At 35.8% G+C, this 21,687-nt stretch overlaps 1 protein-coding gene across 6 annotated transcripts in view; it reads left to right on the plus strand.

Moving 5' to 3' along the window:
• Positions 1–19,692, plus strand: part of STRN (striatin) — a 60,425-nt gene extending 40,733 nt beyond the window's left edge. The window contains exons 8-19 of one of the 6 annotated variants that reach the window (XM_079325810.1): positions 1,027–1,137; positions 3,371–3,457; positions 4,012–4,155; positions 6,185–6,321; positions 10,665–10,840; positions 11,795–11,842; positions 12,532–12,653; positions 13,490–13,657; positions 15,839–15,979; positions 18,215–18,322; positions 19,134–19,220; positions 19,307–19,617. In XM_079325810.1, the coding sequence (XP_079181936.1) occupies positions 1,027–1,137; positions 3,371–3,457; positions 4,012–4,155; positions 6,185–6,321; positions 10,665–10,840; positions 11,795–11,842; positions 12,532–12,653; positions 13,490–13,657; positions 15,839–15,979; positions 18,215–18,322; positions 19,134–19,220; positions 19,307–19,476 (1,499 nt within the window). In that variant the 3' untranslated portion in view covers positions 19,477–19,617. Of the gene's footprint in view, positions 1–1,026; positions 1,138–3,370; positions 3,458–4,011; positions 4,156–6,184; positions 6,322–10,664; positions 10,841–11,794; positions 11,843–12,531; positions 12,654–13,489; positions 13,658–15,838; positions 15,980–18,214; positions 18,323–19,133; positions 19,221–19,306 lie in introns of all 6 variants that reach the window. The other 5 variants (XM_079325805.1, XM_079325806.1, XM_079325807.1 and 2 more) reach the window with 5 other exon arrangements.
• The last annotated feature ends 1,995 nt before the right edge of the window (positions 19,693–21,687 follow it).

Here is a 21,687-nt window from a genome sequence, read left to right on the forward strand (position 1 = left end):
TAGTCTAAGGATAAGTTTATAATTGTTTGTATTTTGAAAGGTCTAGAATAGCTTATCAATGTAGAAAGCAAACTTGGTCTGAAAGGAATTAATCTTTAAATAATAAGGTTGAGATTTTAATGAGAAAACAAAGCAAAAAGATAATGCATTTCAAAGATTTTGGAGCTGTAATGGTCATGAAAATATATATGAGGAAAAGCTGTATTACCTCCCCTCCTCTCACAAATTATTTTTCTAAGCTGCCTCAGGACAGCCTCCATATATGGAAAAATGACTTGGGGGATTTGAACTCATGTAACATGTTTTGCTCGAAATCTCCATATACTGTAGAATTGGAAGGATACTTCTATTCTGTATAATGTCACAGAGGAAGCAATTTGAGGGAAAAAAACCCAAAACAAAATGTGGGGATTTTTTTTTTTTTTTCAATAGGAATGCTGAAATGTTTTGGACTTTTTTTCCAAAGATTGCTACCTCAGGCCTTCACCTTTTTGTGAAGTTTCATGGCTTTAGTGCTCTAAGGGTTTATTTAAACCATGATGGCATGAATGTTGTGTTCCAAAATGATTTAAATGTGCTACTGCTTTGTGTAAATGACAACATAGCACAAAGACAATAAAATGAGAATTTGAAATGCAGTAACACATCTGAGTTGTAAAGTTACGTTGACGAGTAGCATAGCTGTTTCTTCTAGATGTAATTATTCTTTCCCTGGAGGAAAGAGAAAGCTGAAAAATATATCCTGATTTATTGTACAGTAAATGTCGCTTACATTTATGGACAGCTATGTGCTTGGTTATGGGAATTAAACACGTGAAATTTCATCTCAGTTTTTTTTTAAGAACATTCTGAGCAAACAGAAGTGGAATGTGAGTAGCAGTTTTACAGCTTTCACAAGCTTGGTGCTATTTCTGTCTGTTTAAAATAAAAGACAAATGCCATTGACAGCAGCTGTTGCCTCCTTCAGTGGAGATCACTTGGTGACATTATTGAAAAAGGATGTTTCATTTGTTTCACTTTGTTTAGAAAAGGAAGACCAGTGTCTCATGCCTGAAGCCTGGAATGTCGACCAGGGAGTTATAACCAAACTCAAGGAACAATACAAAAAGGAGCGCAAGGGGAAAAAGGGGGTGAAGAGTAAGTGGAAAACATTGCACCTTAAAATCATAAATCTCACATCTTTCACACCCTTAATTCTATCTCTCTTTCAATGTTTTCCTAAAATTACTTACTCTTTTACTTTGCTGCTCCTGACTGCTTTCCTGTTCACCAGTTCTCAGGGGTTGAAATTAATGACAGACAATCAAGTTACCTGATAAATAGTTGGATTAGATATAACATCTTCCAACCAAGTGTTGGGTTAGTTAAAAATTCTCGCTTGTTTTGTACTTTTGTTACTCAGATATTTAAATTGTAAAAGACATTGTTTTAATACTTCACACTTTAATAGAGAAGACTTCAGAATCCTTTCTTAGCTGGAAACATGCCAGTGTCGCAGGAAGAGTTAAAGTCTGATATATAAATAAACAAAGAAACCAAACTGGAAACTCTCTTGAGTATCCTATTAGATGACAGTGGGAGAAAATAGGTTAATTTCTACCCCTGTTTATACTTGACATTCACAACATGAAAGTCATGCTGTCATCATAATTGTTATGCAGGGCTCGAAATAGGAAGCAACTATGGCTATCAGTTTATTTGTAAATTACAGGATTTGTTTATTGACTTTCATACCTCTGGGACTAGCCTTTTAAAAAGTTGGGTATTGTTATCCAAAACAAAACCAACCTGTGAACAATACCTGAAATACAGTTTCTAGCCCTGTATTTTTTTTTGTTACATTTCTTAAAATACAGATATGTTTTGTAAAATCGATGGGTTTTAATAGGTAAGCCATAAAACTTTTTGAACTCAGATGAAGAGTTTAAAATGAAACACTGTATCCCTGGCTGTGTTTCAAATACCTAACCATATTGAGAATTCATGTGTGAAAGATGTATATTAATAGTATTGCATGTAGCCTGGTAAGAAATTTCAGGGATGTTTCTCCCTTTGTGGGAAGATGCTTATGAGTACCAAGGAAATTCTCACTTTCAAAGAGATACACATAATGATGCAAATATGTCAGACCCTCACATCATCGAGGCTGACATGTTTTATTACTTTTTGTATTGATATTCTCATTAGCTGCTGCTCAGCAGTTGGTTATGTGGCTAAACCTCTCTGTTTTTTTCAAATTAAAAAAAAAGTAAATAATTTTTGTCATCTTTGGAATAATTTAATCTACTGGAAGTTAATTGCAAGTCTGACAAGAAGCTGAGCTGGCTAGCTAATGTATTCATGTTTAACAAAATTGATTCTAAATTTCCTTATGGTTAAGATAGGGCATGCCAATATGTGATTACAGTGAAAGTGATTTTTGTAACTTGTCTGTTTTATTTAAATTATACAGACATGTTATGTAGTTTAGGGAAAATAGCTGTTGGGTTAGTTTAGCAGAAATTGCTTAATCCAAGTGTTGAAATTCTGTTCTTGAACAGCTGTTGTCTTTTTATTTTTGATGAAAAAACTTAATTGTTAATATTGACGTAGACATTATTGGAATATGTTTTATATTGTTATTATAAACATTCACAATGTAAAGGCAGCACTTGGACATCCAGTGCTCCTTCATGAGGATAACTGCTGCTCAGTACCTTTTGGATTGATTTGATTGGTTTGATCTTGGGAGACAAAGTGGTTTACTGTAGCAGTGAAATTAAGCATCTTTCCATGGACAAACCATCATTTGGAGGAGCATCAATGCAGAAAAATCAGGAAGAATCAGAGCCTGTTTTCAGTTATTCATAATATAGCACATAGTGAAGAAGAATGTGAGGCAGGCTGGTTTGAGAAAAAAGAAGGGACTAAATAGCATTAAATTTTACAAAGTTTGTTTCTGTGACTTTTTCATCATATATGGTGCTTAGCCACTTAAATGCTACTTAGTAAAATATTGTTTTTATAAAGCAGATATTATAGTAAAACAATCTTGCAAAATCCTTCTTAGTATTTTTCTGGATTGAGTAATATTTTGGTGACAGAGAAGTCAAATACAATTTAGTTTATTATCAGTTATTGTGGTTAGGGTGGACAAAGTAATGTTTGCAGCTGCATTAGTAAACTCATGATTTTGCAAGGCTGTAGTAAACATTCCTGTGAAGTAATAAGAGAATAGAATCATAGAATGGTTTTATGAGAGAATACATATATTGGAGTACACTACTGTGTTAAAGCTGCTTAAAAATAGCTGTATTATTTACTGGTCTAGGAAAAAACATAATGGACTATGGGTAAGACATTTTCCCATTCTTAATTAAACTTACAACAGGAAAAACTACCGAAGATATGTTTCAGCCTCAATCCTATATAAAACAGTCAAAACAGGGATGTGGGAAAATGATGGAGCAAAGCACAGGTAAGTGTCCAGAAGGGCATGGGTCTTCACCATATGTAGCTTCAGGAAGTAGGCCAGTGAATCCAGTTGCATTTTTATTTTAATAAAAATATAACTTTCTGGATTATATAGTTCACGATACTACACTACTGCACAAATAAATTTAAATTACAATTACCATAAGAATATGCTGCACGAAGTACCTGATGCACAAATTCTAAAATATTCACAGATACCAGCTATTGTTTTAGCAAAGTAAATACTCTAATAATGTAAAGTGTGGCTCAGTTGGCAGCATTCTTCAACATCCCGTACAAGTAGCACTATGAGTTCATACATATGGGGAAAGTTGTGTGATCACAATTCTCAGTTGCTTCTATCACTTCCTTCTTGAAATTCATTTCATGCTGGATGATTAGTTACTGCTGAAATAAGTGCTCATTAGTTTTTCTGTGGTAATGTCATAATGCGAGGTAGGATCCATTGTTGCATGTGCTGCTGTAGCATATCTGATATAAGCAGTGTCCTCGTGAACTATGCCTAAACCCTTTAATTTTTTGTTTTTTTCTGGGTAGGGCCCAACAGGTCAAAGCTGCAAGATATGCTTGCAAACTTGAGAGATGTTGATGATCTCCCTTCATTACAGCCATCTGTTGCACCTTCTTCTAGGCCCAGTAGCTCAAGGCTCATTGAACATGAGATAAACAGGACGGATGAAGGTAAATATTAAAAAAGTGCATACCCCTTCATAGAGGATGGGTGTTTATAGTTACTTTGTAAGGATTATCCTCTAAGACTTTCCAAGCACTTTACAAATTCTTATTCATTGTTGGTAAGGTCAAGACACCTACCTAAGTTCAAGTCTTGGCTGAATACCTTTGAGCATGATGGAAAAGAAATAATTTGGCACTTAATGGCTTTGTGATATGACCATCCTAAATCACTTGCTCAAGCCTAGCAGACAAGTGTAGACCTTAAACTGTGAGGACATAAGAGCATCATTTTTTTCCCACTGATGTAATTTTAAGTGTATGTATAAAAAGCATGTCCTTTTTTCCCAAGTGCAAAGATAGAGGCTCTGCAGGTAAACACAGATGCCATACTGTAGTTTTCAAAAGCATGTGGAGATTATGTAGTGAATCATACAGAACAACTTGCAGCTTGCCAATGTATTAATTTCTATAATGTGTTCCAGAAGCTAAGAAAAATTCTCACAGGGGCTAGTTCAAGTTTGGAGAGCCACACATGCATCTTTGTAATGAAGCACTACTATTATGTCTGAAAAATGCTAAGTCATTTATTTGATTCAATATTTGAATTGCTATAATATAAAGCATAACATATAGTATATGAGGCTATATTACTGTGTGAAATATAGCAGCCTTGCAGTACTAAAGGGAGCCTGCAAGAGAGCTGGGCACTTACATGGGCATGTAGTGACAGTAAAATAGAGACTGAAGAGATGTTAGGAAGAAATACTTTACTGTGAGGGTAATGAGACATCGAGCAGGTTGTGCAGACAAGCTGTGGATGCCCTGTCCCTGGAAGTGTGCAGTGCCAGGTTGGTTGGTGTTTTGAACAATCCCAACAAGTGGAAGGTGTCCCTACCCATGGCAGGGGGCTGGAACCTGATGATCTGTAAGGTTCTTTCCAACCCAAACCATTCTATGATTCTGTGCTGTCATGTGGTCTACTAAAATGGTAAATATGTGTTTTGAAAAACATGCAAAACATGAGTTCCACTTAGCAGTTTTTCAGTGAGAATGAAGAAGTAGGTCGGCCAAGTTATAATTAAGATGCATAAAAAGCCCTGGTGTGTGCAATAGTTACCAAAGATCTCAGTAGTTCTGCTTCCTTCATGTTCAGTGATTTTCTTTATGAAAGAAGGAGGTAACTTAGCAACCCTTTGAGAAGTGGAAGAATTTTTTGTTGAATGTTCCCTTTCCAACTTTTCTCACATGTACTGAGAGCTATATTAGCAGAGCTCTATTTTCATGTCCTTTCAGTAATGTGCTTTTTAATTCAGAGATTCAAATGGATTCTCACAAGAAAGGACAGCTGATTGTTACCAGTCTGAGTTCAGTATTACTATTAGCCATGTATTGCTTTATAAAGCTGAGACACCATGATATTTTGGGCACATTTTTTTTTATTCTAGTAAGTTTTCAAATTTGATGTCCTGTATGTATTGTTTGTTGAGTGGAATATTGCATCTTGAGTTCAAAAGACAGGAAAAGAGAATGGTAGTGTGGACTTTGGGGTGGAGAAGGTAAAAGATGTTTGTGCTGAAAAGGTAATAACTAAAAGACCTAATCAAAGAGCAGTGCTTGAAGGGCTTTTATTTGGGCTGCTCCCATCAGCTGTTTTTATCTACGTTTTTGTTGCTTCTTCAGCACCTCTTTTTATTCAGCACCTACATTGTAGTTAAGTTGGAGAAGGTGTTTTCTGTGTTACTTGTGCATTATATAAAGATGAATGGTAGCACACCTTTCCTGCCCCTGACTGGCTCCATTTACTGTCTGGAGTTGCACACAACTCAAGTGTAGGTGTGTTTAGAGGGTGCTGTTTATTGGTAAGTACAGTGATTATCTTTAGAATAATTGTTTTTCTATGCATCTCTGTGTATCTTTTTGCTCCTGGCTACTTGAGAGGTATGTAGCATTCTGAAAGTGAAAAATGCTCTTTTACTGTACAGTGTAGTATAAACCTATGTTTCAGGATTTTTTTGTTTGTTGTGTTTTCTTGCAGTGGAAGCTTTAACATTCCCTCCCTCCTCAGGGAAATCTTTCATTATGGGAACAGATGAAGCCCTTGAAAATGAACTGGGTCTTGGAGAACTGGCAGGCCTTACTGTAGCAAATGAGGCAGATTCGCTGACTTACGATGTAAGTGCTTATTAATGGTAACTCAACACCCTTCTGTCGTGTTGAAGGCAGATGCAAGTTACTTGTGTGTAGACTCAGCAGAAAACATTCTCCAATTCTGCCAGAGCATGTCACAAAGTTTTACTTGACAAAGCTGTCCTTCCCATAGGCAGCAGCATTCAAGCTTTCTGCAAGGCCCTCTCCTCTCATTTGCCTGCTATGTCATGCAAGTAGTTGTAAGTAAACTAGGAATAGTACATCTACAGCTGGGTAGATGTAATCCCAGTGACTGATCAAAATTAGGAGTATCGATGCCAGAAAATTGAGGGATGTTTATGTCCCTTTTACATGGACTGTATGCAGTTTTGGGCCACTCCACTTCAAAAGGGTTGTAGAGAAATTGGAGAGAGTCCAGAAGCTTCTGACTGATGAGGAGATGTTAAGGGAGCTAGTCTGGCTCAGCTGTTAGGAGGCTGACAAGTGCTTGAATAGAAGCCTTACAGGTATTAGAAGGGGGCTTGTAAGGATGACAGAGCCAAGCTTCTCCATAGTGCCAGGCATTTTAAGGCAGGAGAAAACAGCAGCAAGTTACAGCTTGGGAGGTTCAGGTAAGACACTGGGGGAGAAAGTTATGTAGTAAGTGGTACTGAAACAGCTTGCTCAGAGAAACAGTAGAAACCCTCTCCTGAGAGATATTCAAGACTTGGCTGGGGCAGAGCTGTGCAGTTACATTACTGGGTGTGGGCAATAGTTTCATTTCAAATGGGAAACTGGATCAGAATTCTCAGGAGGGTTTTGTGGGCAGCACTTCTGTGGCTATATGTGTAGCCTCATTTTTCTTGCACAGTTTATGAAAAAAATATTTCTTAAAATTGTCAGTTGTATGCAATTTTTTTCTGTATTTCTGATTTCTTGGAAAAAGATACTTCAGGTATTAATTTAATCATCTGCTCTTGTGTGATCTGTCAGCTTCAGATTAATCTTGCTGTTGCATTGCCCAGGTGTGTTGAGGGATTTCAGAGATAGTTTTTAATACTGTGTTGGGGAGAATTACTACCCTTCGGTAAATCTTACTTTTTAATAATAATTTTCTAGGATTTTACCATCACAAATGAAGTCTGAGACTTTAGAAATAAGATATCCCTGTATGTACTTGTAAAGCAATGAAATACATAGTTAATAAAAGCTTATGAACGTTTTGAGTGCCACTGCAGAGATATGCCCTACCACTACAGCAAGTTTCTGAACATATGATATGCTGTGAATCATCAATATTGCAATGAATGCAGAGCATTTCTGCTAAACTGCAGTATTTTAGTATTGTGTCCTAATTTGGGCTCAATTCTTAATGTTTTTACATTTATTGTCCCTAATTATTTGTTCAGAAAGGGGTATGGTTGTGTACAAATTGATTTCTTACAGGTACTCCTAAAAATCCAAGGCTGGATTTTAAATTCAGAGAACATGACAAACCTAATCCATCTGTACAAGATGCTTTCATTGCTTGACTTCATTGTGCAAGTGTCCATATAAACTGTTGTGTTTGTTCATGTCTCTGTATCCTGAACTAACACCTTGCATTTATGGAGTAGCACTTCTTTATCCACTCCAATCCTTTTCTGCATGGTAGAGAATAATAACTTCTATTTGTTTGTTTGTCCAATGCCTGTATGAAGTCCTGTGATCAGGAATTCATGGTTGCCTCAACTCTTTTTCTAGTGCTGACAATTAAAAAAACATTTACAAATTATTTGCTCTGGTACTGTGCACTTTATTGAAGCAAAATGAAAGGCCAGTGTTTCTATTTCAAGCTTAATTTTAAGTTTAACTCACAGATAATATAATGTTTCTATTTTGGACTATTTCACACATCTGGCTGCCTAATGTGAATCAGGTATGCTTAGTGCAAGTTTAGTATGTTATTTTTAAGTGTCAGTTTTGAATAATATGGAGAATTAAGTTGAAAGATCACATGAATAACTCTTTAAATATATTTGCTCTCAAGAGTGTCAGACACTTCTCCCATTTTCAATCTCTTTCATCCCACTGACATTTTTGTTGGATTCTTCTAAAACATGGCAACATTAGCCTACCTCATTTCATGGTTTCAGTTTTTTAAATATTGTTTTGACTGTAAATTAAAGAATGGTTTTCACTTGCTAATAGAGATTATAAATTTATTACTTAAAAACCAATTTTTTTCTTTTGTAGATAAATTTTTAAAGTATCTAACAAGATTAAATTTTCCAGATTGCAAGCCAATACACTAAAGTTTGCCTTTTCTTTTTCCTTCCTTTTCACATTCTTGACAAATGTTCACTTTGGTTGGCTCTGGTTTTTTCTCTAGTCATTCTGGATAGATTAAACATCTTCATAAAATCAAAATAGATTTTAGGTAAGAGTAACTGAATTACAAATCATGCAATTTAATGTTAAATTAATTTGGAGGTTTTGGACTTCACAGTTTGATTTCTTACAACTTTGAACAAGAGAAGTGCCTGTAATTGCATGTTATTTCTGTTTTTAGTTTTCAATTTGTTTTGAATTAGTTTTTGATTTTGTTTAGACACAAATATTATTATAAGTGGCAAATCAGATCAGGTGCTAATTTTGGGGTTGGCATTCCCCCAAACTGGAGGCCTCAGGTTACCTTACTGTTGTGCTTTGGTGGGAAGAGACAGAAGGAGGTTGTTTGCTGTGTGAGTAACCAGCCTCACAGCTTGTGAGACTGGTGGGTAGAGTGATGTGGTGCAGCCAGGTGGGTGATGTGTCAGGGCTGTCTCTAGGCTGTTTCCACCTCTGCTGCTGGTCTGCTGGCTGGGGCTGCCCTCCATCTACTTCCCAGTTTATAAACTACCCATCTTGGACTCCCTTTGGAAGGACATTTTTGAATGAAAGGCAAGCAGAATGAGAATATTATCCTGCCAGGACTGGAATTCACTGTTAGGCCATCTGAGGTGTCTTTGCAGCTTTTGCAGATGTGGCACAGAACCTGTGCTGCTGGTATGGCAGCTGGAGGGCAGCGGGTTCCCTCCATCACCTAATTGGCATTAGGTGTCTGTGTTGAGGCAACCAAATTCCTCTCCAGATATCTGTACATCTTGTACTCTTTTTGCTGAGACTTTCTTGGCCAGTCTTCAGAAAACCTGCCAGAGCTGCTAACCGTGCAGTCCTGCCCCATCCTTGTACCAGCCCGAGCATTTGTCTGTTCCTTCACTGAGCCAACTTGGCTCAGTAAACTGGCAAAGAAACTGACTTGTCTCCCTGAGCAAGGCAATATGTCATTACTGAGAAATATGATGAGACTAAACCTGCTGGTTTTCACGGCTTCTTTCTCCTTGTTTAAAATCTGTAGAACCTTTTAATTGATGTATATTTTTATTATTAAATACAGAAGTAACAAACCTTAAGCAAAAGCACTTCTGTTCTTGAACCTCCTCTTTTACCCCCAGTCCCCTGAAGAGAATGTTTCTTGAACATTCTTGAACAGTTGTCTTGCCTTTGCAGTTAAAGATCTGAATTATTTGTAGATTTCAACATGATAAAAATCAGTACAGTTGTTTGTTTTCTTGATTTTCCATTCAGCAGTGGTTATGGAAAGGTAAATTTAACTCATGACATTGTTGACTGACAGTGAAAAAGTCTGTTCAGAATTTTGTGTCAATATTTGTTCAGAGGAGCAATATTGAAATAACTTATTTTTTAAGAACTTTCTTTTTGGATCTTCTAAAATGTATTTATTGCCAAGTAATTGTGTCTGCATACATGATACCTTATTGCCTGCCAGTTAGATTCTTAGTGTGTAGCCAAGTCCTTTTTGCCTTTTTTTTCCCTGTTCTGGCAAACTTTTCTTGTCATGCATTATTACAACGCTTGTTGCCTTAGCTGGGTAAGTTAGGTTGTGTTCCTTTCTGTGCTTCTAGAGACTTCTGTTTCTCTCAGATCTTTGCTTTAGAGGTGCCATGTCAGTAGTACTTTGGATATTCAGGGACCACAACTTGCTGAGTTAAACTGAACTTTGTAAGTGAATGAGCCAGTAGGTATAGATCAACTTTTAAATTCTTAATTGAGTTCATTGAAGAATCAGTGCTTTTGAAGTGTGTAATTTTACAGACATGAGAGTATTTTAGATTTGCATAGAATTTTTTTACTGTGGATGTGACATTACTTGTATGGAATATGTCTATTTTGGTTCTCATTTTGAAGTGTCTGATTAGTGTTAAGTGGACAGTTGTTTGAGAGGAGGGTATTGTGAAAAGTGGGTGAGGTAATTTGACATCTTCTGAAAATGCCAAACTGAAATTTTTATTTATTCCTTTTGTGCCTTCCAGCTTAATTACAAGTTTGGCATTTTTTTTTATTAGATAGCCAACAATAAGGATGCATTGAGAAAGACTTGGAACCCCAAATTTACGTTAAGAAGTCACTTTGATGGAATAAGAGGTCTCGCTTTTCATCCGGTTGAACCAGTCTTAATAACAGCTTCAGAGGACCATACATTAAAAATGTGGAATTTACAAAAAACAGCCCCAGCAAAAAAGTAAGATTTTTTTTCATTATTTTATTAAAAAACAATTTTAATTTATGTAGAAAACCACCCACCCCAGATACTACTTTACTGAATGGCCCCTGTAGCTAATGGAAAGTCTTCCCTGAATTTAAGAGTAGGAAAAGAAGCTCTCAGAGAAGGGTGGAGATGCCTAAAGAATGCCAGAAAAAATCCATGTGTGTTTGTGAATGTGTTTTGTTTGTGAAGAGGAAAACCATTCACTTTTTTATATTTTCCCTGCAGATAAAATGACAAATTAATTTACTAGTGAAAATATTTGGATGCGGCCTGTTAGTGTGCTTGCATGTGTATATAAATGTATAGGATGCATTTATATATATATGCATGTGTATGTATACACATACATGCATATACAGCTTGAAACTGAAATGTTGCCAGGTTTCTTTGTTCACTGTCTCTTGCAAATTGCTGGAAATTTGCAGAATTGAGAGGAAATTTGTAGTGAGGCTGATGTGGTTAAGGGAGTACATCACACCTTTGAGAAGAACTGGGCATAACATGGAGTACTCCCCTGGATTGATAACATCCAGAGCAGCAAATTTGGAAGCACTTCAGTGTTGATAGAAAAACCTATGAGTCCAAAACTCCTTTGCTCTAATAGGAGCAATTAATGATACATTCCATGTGATGCTGATGTCTCTCCATTCCTTCTGCTCCACTGATGTACCTGCCTACTTGTTTAATGGTTCTGTGAACTGCCTTGAAGGTCTTTAAACAAAAAACCAAACAGCAAATCCTCTTGTGTTTTGAAAGACTGCAGATGGTTCCTAGACACTTGAGAAATCATGTTGGGAGAGGAAGTTGTGGGAGAAACACTGCAGAAGATGTAGTGGAGATTTTAAGAATTCAGCGATTCTGGCACATTTTTGTAAAGCATTGTACAAAATGGTATACATGTTAACATTTTTTTCATACTTCATTTAGGAGTGCTTCTCTTGATGTAGAGCCAATATATACCTTCCGAGCACATAAGTAAGTATTTCCTGAGAAATACTGTTATATTTTGAGAAAGAAAGATAGATAGATTTTTTGAACAGAAACAGAATTTTTTAAAAAGTCATTTCCACCTTACCAGCTACTGATTTCATGTGATGTTTTTTGTTTCCATGTTGTTCAGAATATCTGCATGTGTTCTTCTCCTTTCTGCATAGTTATTTATGTCTGAAGTCAGATGATACACCACAATTTTAAAATGAAAAACCTACAAATGATATAGTTCAAATTTCATTAAGTGTTCCGTTCATCATTGCAGCTTTTGCCTTTTTGCCACATACTTGCATATGTGGAATGAAACTGAAGAAGAATGAATGCAATTAATTTAAATCTGCTGAGATGATTTCATGAAAGAGCCTTAAATCTTTTGAAAAGAGAAAAAATCTGTTTATGTGAAATATAAAATCCTAAAGTTTAAATTGTGGCACTTTCACATTTCATGTGCATAATGATTAATTGTCCTGATTGTAGTTGTGTTAACAGATATTGTGGAGGGTGTTTCTGTGGGAAGTCTTGTATGATTTTTTTTATGCAGAGTTTCTGTTGCGATCCATCTTGCAGCGAGTCAGTAGTATCTGACATGGAAATTTGGGGATTCTGAAGATTGACATTGTGTTTCATGTAAAGAAAATGTTAATAGTCCACGTTTCTTTGGGGCTTTCTTCCAGTGGACCTGTGCTCTGTGTGGTGATGAGCAGTAATGGTGAGCAGTGCTACAGTGGGGGAACGGATGGCCTGATCCATGGCTGGAATACAACCAACCCGAACATCGACCCCTATGACTCTTACGGTACATTGCTGTCACACGCAGCCGTGACATGATCAGTTTAGTGACAGTAGTGTTATGGCACTGCAGTAGTGTCATTTGTAGATAATGCTTCTCTGAAAGTTTAAAAGAGCAAATTGAATTTTATCTTCAATTACTTGAAGTAACCTTTTGTTTTAATGCTGATGCTGCTTGATGGCAAGATAAAATGTCATTTTCTTAAAAAAGGCCTTGATCTCATCAAAGTTTTGAGAAGCAGCTAGTTTAAAGTACAGGTTTTAAAAGTACAAGACTAAATTGATAATTTGACAGGTACAGGAAATGTGTATTTAATGTTCTTTTCTTTGACAAAATTCTGAGGAGTTGAGATTAAAATGTTTTATAATCTGAGACCAGAGCTGTTAATGTTGGCTAGAAGCAGCTAAAAAGGCCCAGTTCGGTAAAATTTACTAGATCTGTGTAGATGTCAGCCTTGTGTCTGAATTTTATGATTTATTTTTCACTTCTGGTAGCTTCAGATGCAGTTGGCCTCCAAGCTAACTTCTGCATAAAAGGGACTGCTGTGGCATTAATGGCTGTTTGAAAGTGAATTTTAACAGTGAAATGTGTTTTGCCAAAGTCAGTACTGTCACTTCTTTTGAAGCATTTTTTTGTCCTTTTAGTTGTAAACTGGGTAATTGAATGTCACATATGTTGCTGAAATTCAAACATCTTAATGCAAGAATAATTAAGACTTCTATATTGATATGATGTGATTGATCTTGGGTTTTTTATGGATTATCCTCCAAAGTTTGGTCCCTAAACACAGGCTAAGATACAACTATTGACTTAATTCAGTTTTTGTTGTGTTTCATTCACAGATCCTTCTGTTCTAAGAGGTGCTTTTGTAGGCCATACTGATGCAGTGTGGGGTCTGGTTTACAGTGGAGCTCACCAGCGTTTGCTGTCCTGCTCAGCAGACGGCACTATACGTTTATGGAAAGCTACAGAAATTGCTCCAGCTCTCAATATATTTAATGATAATCAAGGTACAGAAAATCACCCTGCCCTGAAGTTCATGAGCACTACTGTTCAGACTGATGAAACTGGCTACTGAATAGAAATACTTCTTGCACTTCTTTCTGAGTTTTGTATCTTTATGAATGTTTTTGGGAAGAGTAAATTTTTTGACCCTTCTTTGACATTACCTGAATATATGCCTACATGCAGGGGGACAGTTAGATACATTTAAAAGCCAACTGCTGCAGGTGATCAGCTGATGTTAAAGCACCATGGAAAATTATGTACTAACTCCATTATTCAGCTTCAAACTTGGCCCGTGCTTTTGGTGTGTTCAGAATAAAAAGCCCTTTCTTCCCCCAGTGGAAATTTAGAGTTACCAGTGTTTCATTTCAGTCCAGTGTCATTGTACCTTCCAGATTTGTTCCTTGGGCCTCTAACACAATTCCAATTGAATTTCTGAGTTTGCAATTAACTACATAACAATATCCTAGTCATTCTAAACATTGCTAGTTGAAAAAAACATACTCCTTTGGAGTTAGTTATTGAAATGTCATGCACAAGTGAAAATCCCACTGGTTAGAATCTAATTTCTGGAAGTTGCTGTCTGTTTGAGTCAGAGTGCTCTGGAATGAGCCCATTGACAATGCCAAACTCTTAGAGCTGATAGTCATTAGAGACTATCTTGTCTCTTCAGAAAAACTGAGGCAAAATAAACCTTGTCACAGCTGAGCAGACATGTCAAATTATAGTGTAAAGCTGGTCAGATATGCCATTGCTTGTTAGTTAAAACAGAGTGAGCAAAATAAAAACATTTCATGTATTTTAGTTTTTGCAAAACTCTGTTTCTAAAGTATGCAGGCTTCTTATTGCCAGCTTGCCTATCTGTCTGCTTTGAAAATTTCCTGGTAGAGTTACTGTGAGTTGTTTTCTTTTTAATTATTAAACTAAGGGGAAAGGAGGAGTAGTCTTGCTTCACAGAGCTAGTATTAGGGCTTTTTTGTCTTCTAAACTGGAATGAAGCCCAGTTGTGAAATCCAGAGACTGAAAACTCAGTTTTTCTATGGCTTATTGATAACCTTGAACAAACCCCCTAAAATATCCATCGTTCATTTTTCAAATCCTTTAGATTAACCATTGTAGGCTTACCAGGAAGCTGCAGATAAGCATGCATGGCAGTGGTAGAAAAGGTCACCTGAGGAACAGTGTGTTTTCTTCTCACACCAATCCTTTTTGGGTTGGTTTTTTTTTTTTTTTTGAGTACTTGTAGGTAACTACTGCCATTAGTGAGAAATATTCCTGAGGTCATGTGTCTCAGAAAGATATTTCTCCTATGAATCTTTAGAGAGTTTACAGGGATGTGATGGTATTCCTGTGTTATCTGAATCTGTGATCTAACATTAGGTTGCTTAAAATTCAGTTTTTCACTATCTTTTCCTCACCCTCCTGGCATCTGTTGCAACTGGTGTTCTTTCACAAAACAGGTGGTGAACAGGACATTTGAGGAAAAGAATCCTAAGGGATATATGCCCAAGCATTGCTGATTTGACCTTCTGTCCTGTAGTGTGCAGATAGCTACAGTATAAGGAGATCAAATATATTCCACAATAGGGAGGAGCTTTGAAACACAACATACATTTATATATATAATGTAATAAATATATTGTATGTATATAAATACATGTATAAAATATTTATATAACTTTACATTATGACAGTTCCAGTGTGTAAAATCTGCACCTGGAGAACCTTGGTGGTTTTTTTAAGCTCTGATTTCGTCTAAGTTAATTACAACAATGTTAATCATCTGTCATATCAGTTGTACCACTTCAATTTCATGTCCTTTTACTTGAAGTAATGGAGTTTGGTGGTGTTTTTTTTGAGAATTGCTGTTACAGTTAAAGGAAGGAAAAGGAGCCAGGGAGCTCTTGCTTTCTTAACTTCAAAGTAGATTTTTGCACAGCTGCAGTTCCAGCATCTTAGTAAAGAAAGTTGTTGATACACATGTCAAAAAGATAGGAGTAAAATAGTTACCATACAGGGAAAGCTATTTAGATTGGAATAATTTATATTTTAGGATGTAACATTTCCTTTCATAATTGTGGTCCTTTTGATGTTGGAGATGCTTACTCTTTTTTGTAATGGATTTTTTGTTTGTTTTTTTTAAATTTTCTTTACACCAATTGTGTATTTTCTACATTGTTTTCTAGAAATGGGAATCCCTTCATCAGTAGACCTTGTGAGCAGTGACCCAAGCCTCATGGTAGCATCATTTAACAGTGGGCACACTAGCATTTTTAACATGGAGACACGGCAACGAATTCTTACCCTGGAGTCCAGTGTGGATACTAGTATGTATCAAAGCCCCAAACCAACCAAAGGGAAAAAAATTAATTGTTTAAGATTGATAGTGTTGATAATCTTTTCAGTGTTTTCAAAGAATCAGGCAGTGCCATGAGAAATTAGAAGATGAATTATGTTACAAGCTGTATTCTGAGATATAACAGTAAATTGTTACTACTACAACAGACCTCATGGGTATTGCAGCAGGAGAAGAGTGTGCATACTTTTGAACTAGGATAGAAGAAACAAGCTCACACTCTGAATTCCTCTTCAAAGGATAGCAGCACAAGAAAAAGCCCAAGATTCTTTAATACAGCTTTGTGATATTTGCAGATTCAACGTACCTATTTTCTCTTTAGTCCAAAATTGCAAAATAGAGGCAATATCAGGAAAATTTAATGTTAAATTTATTAAAAAATTGAGAGTGTCTGTCAATTCTTTTTTATTTTTCCTCAGAGGTATCCATTTTCTAATATTTATTACACTCTTGGCTCATTTGGACTTGGGCTTTAGTTGAAATTTTCACTATAGGAGGAAAGCAAAACTCCAGTGAAAGCATATTAATTCACAAGGTCCCATATAATGCCTTGGATTATGGCAGTGACCAATATTATTGTGAAGAGCCTGCTATCAGTAAATTATTTTACCCTGACTTTACAGAAGAGACCAAAATGAGCTGAAGCATAAGGTTTCATATTCAGGCCACAATGGTAAAACAATGAGTCTTTTAAAATTTTGATATTTCTTCCCCCACCCTTTGGGGTTTATGTCACTGAATTCTACTATTTAATTATATTTTTAAAAAGGACTAAGCCATTCTTGTTGACTTCGCTTGTGTGTTTTAAAATATTTAAGTGACTGTCATTTTAAGTGCAAATGGGAAGTGCCATTTCTCTTCTTTATTTTATTCCTTACTGTGCTGGATTTTTTCTTTTAACATACATCTTTGTTCCTGTCTAAAAAAAACAGTTCTAAATTAGTTAATGCAATTCAGTGGAAGCCACCTTTCTTCTTCCTTCCCCTTCTCCCTTCTATTTTTTTTCACCTCCTCCTCCTTGCTGTAATTCCCTAATGTTCCTTATGGTATGGCAACCAGGAGTCCCTGTTTGGTATCTTTAGTTATGTAACAGTACTGTAAAGCTTACATTTATTTTAAAGAAATAAGTTATTATTTCTACAAGAACTAGACAAGAAGAAAATATCACCTGAAATGCCCTGTCACACTACTTAGAGACTCTGCTGCTCAGTATAAGCCTCTGCTTGGCAATTTCAAACTTGAGGATGGTTGGCTATGATGAGGATTCTTGTTTTAATAATTTTAGTAATTTTAGGAGAGTTTATTAATATGAATTTGGAGGTTTTTTTCTTTAATTTATACTTTCATAATTTTTAAGTGTTCTGTGGATGCTGATACTGCTTTATGGTTCAGATTTTTATAGAAAGGTGTAAAATGAAATCTTTACCATTTTAATAGCGAGTGAACCTTTAGTAGTATTCTGTTTTGTTTCTTTTAGTAAGAAGTTTGATTAAATGATGTGAATGTTCTTTGGAAGCAATTTAGCTAAATTCTGTCAACATATGAAAGACAATATCTGTATTTTGATGTTCTGTGTAATGACTATCTGTGGGTTTTGTCACAATCTATGCCTCTTAAGACCCCTCTTGCATTAACCTGTGTATCATAGCAATGCCTGAATTTCTAACCAGAGTATTCCTGTATTTTTTTTCTCTATGTATATATATATATCTATATATAAGCATGCTATTTCAGAATTATTGAAGGCAAGGAAATTTGTTCTCCTATGAATAGTCTAGCATCCTTTTTATAAATAATAATTTCAATACGTATATCTCATAATAAGAGGTAGATTTTGTTTGCTTCAAACATACTGCCTGCAGTGTTTATTTTCCTGTCCTTTATGTTACAAAGAAAGTTTGACTTGGCAAGAGGAGAAATGTGTGTCAATGAGGTGTTTTCACTCAATTGTTGGTTCCACTTTTTTTCTGTCCAAAAGCTTGGACTTTATTTGTCATACATATGTTTTATGTATGTGTCTGTCTTGTGTAGTTTGGAAAGTATTTTAGAGGAAAGTGCATAACATAAGGTGCTACCTGAGAGTTTCCAGGATATATATGTAAGAAGTATTTCACAAATTAGATTGATTATATATTTATTTCTTAGTAGCAATCTTTCAAAGAACATAGCAATTTAAATATACTGATGTGTGTGGGTTTTTTCCTAGCAGTCAGCTCTTCCTGTCAGATAAACAGAGTTATCAGCCATCCAACTCTTCCAATTAGTATCACTGCTCATGAAGACAGACACATCAAATTCTACGACAATAATACAGGTACGCATCTTTCCTGCAAGCCTTAGCCATAGCCATTGTGTAATATAAATCATATTCCCAATTTTTTATGGTCAATATCATTCACACAAATGCTGAGGGATGTCAAGAATTGGATAGCCTCTGAAGCAGAAATCTCTCATCACCAAGTCTAAAGATTGCCAGCCCACTTAAAGCTTTGTTAGCAAAGTGATAAGGAGCTTGCATCTCTCTGTCCATTGTAGGATGCCCTATATATGGGGTTTATAAATACTTAACATAAAAGGCATCTTTTTCAAAATCTTCATGTTCTTATGTTTATGTTTCTTCTATTGGTTGTCTGTATTATTTTGCTCTCTTGGCAATCCTTTCATGCTTCCTAGACCTCTGCCACATTTGACCTATGATATCTTATTTTTAACATGAAATCATTGCTGTGATTATAAATAAGCTGTGATAAAACATTAATTCTCTCTGAGGCAACTAACATTATCCCCTGTTCCCCTCTAGTTTATATTCATTGCTTTTAGTATGCTCAGCCCCTGCCTTCCTTCCCATTCAAGATCTTACTTGAGAACATACTTAATTTGCTTAAGGGCAGATATTTAAAATGTCAGGGTGGCTTAAAGCAAAGGTCTCATAAATGTTGATGATACTGCTACTGTGGTTCTTGGGAACTGTAAACATTAAAATACTGACTTGTATAATTTTAATGATTCAGTCATGGGACAAGATCTTCTTGTGTTTATATCAGCTGTGATTGGGTCATAAGCAGTGAATTCAGATAACAAAGTTAACTGCAGAAAATAACCTAAATAAATCTTTTCTTTCAAAGGAAAACTGATCCACTCCATGGTGGCTCACTTAGATGCAGTTACAAGTTTAGCTGTTGATCCTAATGGCTTGTATTTGATGTCTGGCAGTAAGTACATTCAGATTTCATTTTCTTTTTCTCATAATGGTGGCAGGCATGCAAATTATAAGGAAAACTGTTTTCCCTTTCTTTAGGCCACGACTGCTCGATTCGCTTGTGGAATCTTGAAAGCAAGACCTGCATTCAAGAATTTACCGCTCATCGCAAAAAATTTGATGAGTCCATTCATGATGTGGCATTCCACCCATCCAAATGTTATATTGCCAGTGCAGGAGCAGATGCCCTGGCTAAAGTGTTTGTATGACAGAGTGCTTGCCATTCAACTTTAGCTTTGTATATATTTAACCAGCTGCACAAAAGAGAAGAGGAGGGCATCAGTTGTTTTATCTTGCCCTATAATTCAGAGAATGTTTGTAAGTGTTTAGTTTTGCAGGGTGCTGTTTTCTAAAATGACATTTGTTCTGGTTTCTGTGAGCTCAGCTGGTGCTGAGAGCTTGGAATCTCTCAGTTACAAATAGTTTAAAAAAAAAAAAAGCTTTTATTTAGGGGGTGTGAATTTTCGTCCAGGCAGGCCTTGGGTGAAACTAGGTCTACATATACTCTATTAATAAAATGGAGTACTGGAAAGAAGGGGTCTAATTGCATCAGGGAGTAGGAAAAGAGGGAAACTTCCTAGGATGCTTCTCATTGAGGAATCTTAATGTGCTCAAATCACCTGGAAAAAGTGATTCAAAGTCAGTTCACATGCTCATATCATGTGAGAGGCACTTTGTCATCCCTTTGGTATAAATAAAGTAGATCTTGTTCAGAGGGCAGTAGCGGATAGTTAATCTCAGCCACCTGGCTGCTAGCCTAAAATAAATGCAATTAAAGGAAGGCAAATTACTAACATAAATTAAAATGCAGTAAAGTTTCTGTTGCATCTTCTGTGTTTCTCAGTAAATATTTAGTTTGCAAAACAATTTATATAATTTTTAAAGACTGTATTAGTGTATGGCTAGAAACTGAGCCTTTAGTTTAAATCCCAATTAACAACAGACTGACACAGTCTGTGTATACTGTAGTAGCAAATTTAACTTATTCAGATTTTATTGCTGTTTATTCTTGAAGATCTGGCACAAGAAATTATCACAAGGCTTTCCAAAGAAGCTGTCTTAAAATTTTAGCTATCAAACATTCATCTCCTCTTTCTGTTCCTGCTAAAAAGGGTATCATTCTGGGCATTAAGGATAACAATGAAATACTTCGTTTGAAGATGAAATCTGATGCTTTGTGTGAGTCCTTTTAGTGGAATAGGTAGGAACTATACAAAGTTCCATCAGTTTGAGAGATTCTGCTACTGCTAGAGATTTTTCCCAGCTGCACCATTTGAGGTACTTTTTACCTTGTCCACTTTACTGGGTGTATGTGCCATTGATTGGTTTAGCTGAAGAATGAGTGCTTCTCATAATTACTCAACAGATGTGCTTTGTTTATCTATTCAGAGCTTCTCTGTTGATTCGACAAATAACTTCTAATCCAATCTGTTAATCTTTTTATCCCTTCTTAAAGGAAGGTGAGTAGATTCTTTTATGTTATGTGTCATCATCAGAATTATTACTATTCATAAGCATGAAGCTGGTGTTTTTCTCTGATGGGAATGGAAGCAGAATTTCTGCTGGAGTTGATTTCTGGTGCAGATATGAGTAGGAAAAAATCCAGTGCAGCTCTTCATATACCAGCCTGAGGTTAAGACTGGAAACTGATAAATAAATCTTTACCTTTAAACTGACACTTCATAAGCAGGAGTCATTGAAAGATAGCAACATAAGGTTTGACTATGTTGTTTCTAGAGTGCCATTTGGGGATGGGACCACATTTGAAGTTGATCTCAGAGATTAAACCAAGTATATTGTTTAGAATAAAAGGTTGACCTGTGCTGTTTGAGCCTGCAACACATTATATGTACTGCTAAAATATCCTGGAATACCTTTTATTGCTCAGAATATTCACATATGTCACTTCATGATATTGATATGCAATATATTTCCTTAGATAAGATTAGAACTTTTACCATGAAACAGATGGCTACAATAATAATAATACAGATTATTTAGTTTTTATAAAATGTTTTGGTTATGATGAAAAGGAGGAAACTTGGCTGCAAAACTGAGCATTCAACTTTGTGAGAATTCTGTGTACTTGACTCATATTCTTTCAGTGTCATTATTTTATTTCTTTTTGAAAAGAAAATTACTAAGATTTATTTGAAAAAATCTAAAAGTTATGTATATTATATATGTGTATATATATTGTAAACATGTATTAAATGTGTCTAGTAAGGGAAGACTCCATGGGTGCATTTTAATGTTTTAGTATTAAGAGTTCTCTTGAGTTTGTGTATACAAAGGATAATGGTGTGAGTATGAAATGAATGTTGTGCTTTTGCTTACACAATACAATATGTAGTCACAGTTGTTTAAATTGCTGTACATAAAAACTAATAGGCCAGCATGCTTGTTTTTAAAGACTGTCA

Source organism: Erithacus rubecula, assembly GCF_903797595.1.
Source record: "Erithacus rubecula genome assembly, chromosome: 2".
NCBI classification, from domain to species: Eukaryota; Metazoa; Chordata; class Aves; order Passeriformes; family Muscicapidae; genus Erithacus; species Erithacus rubecula.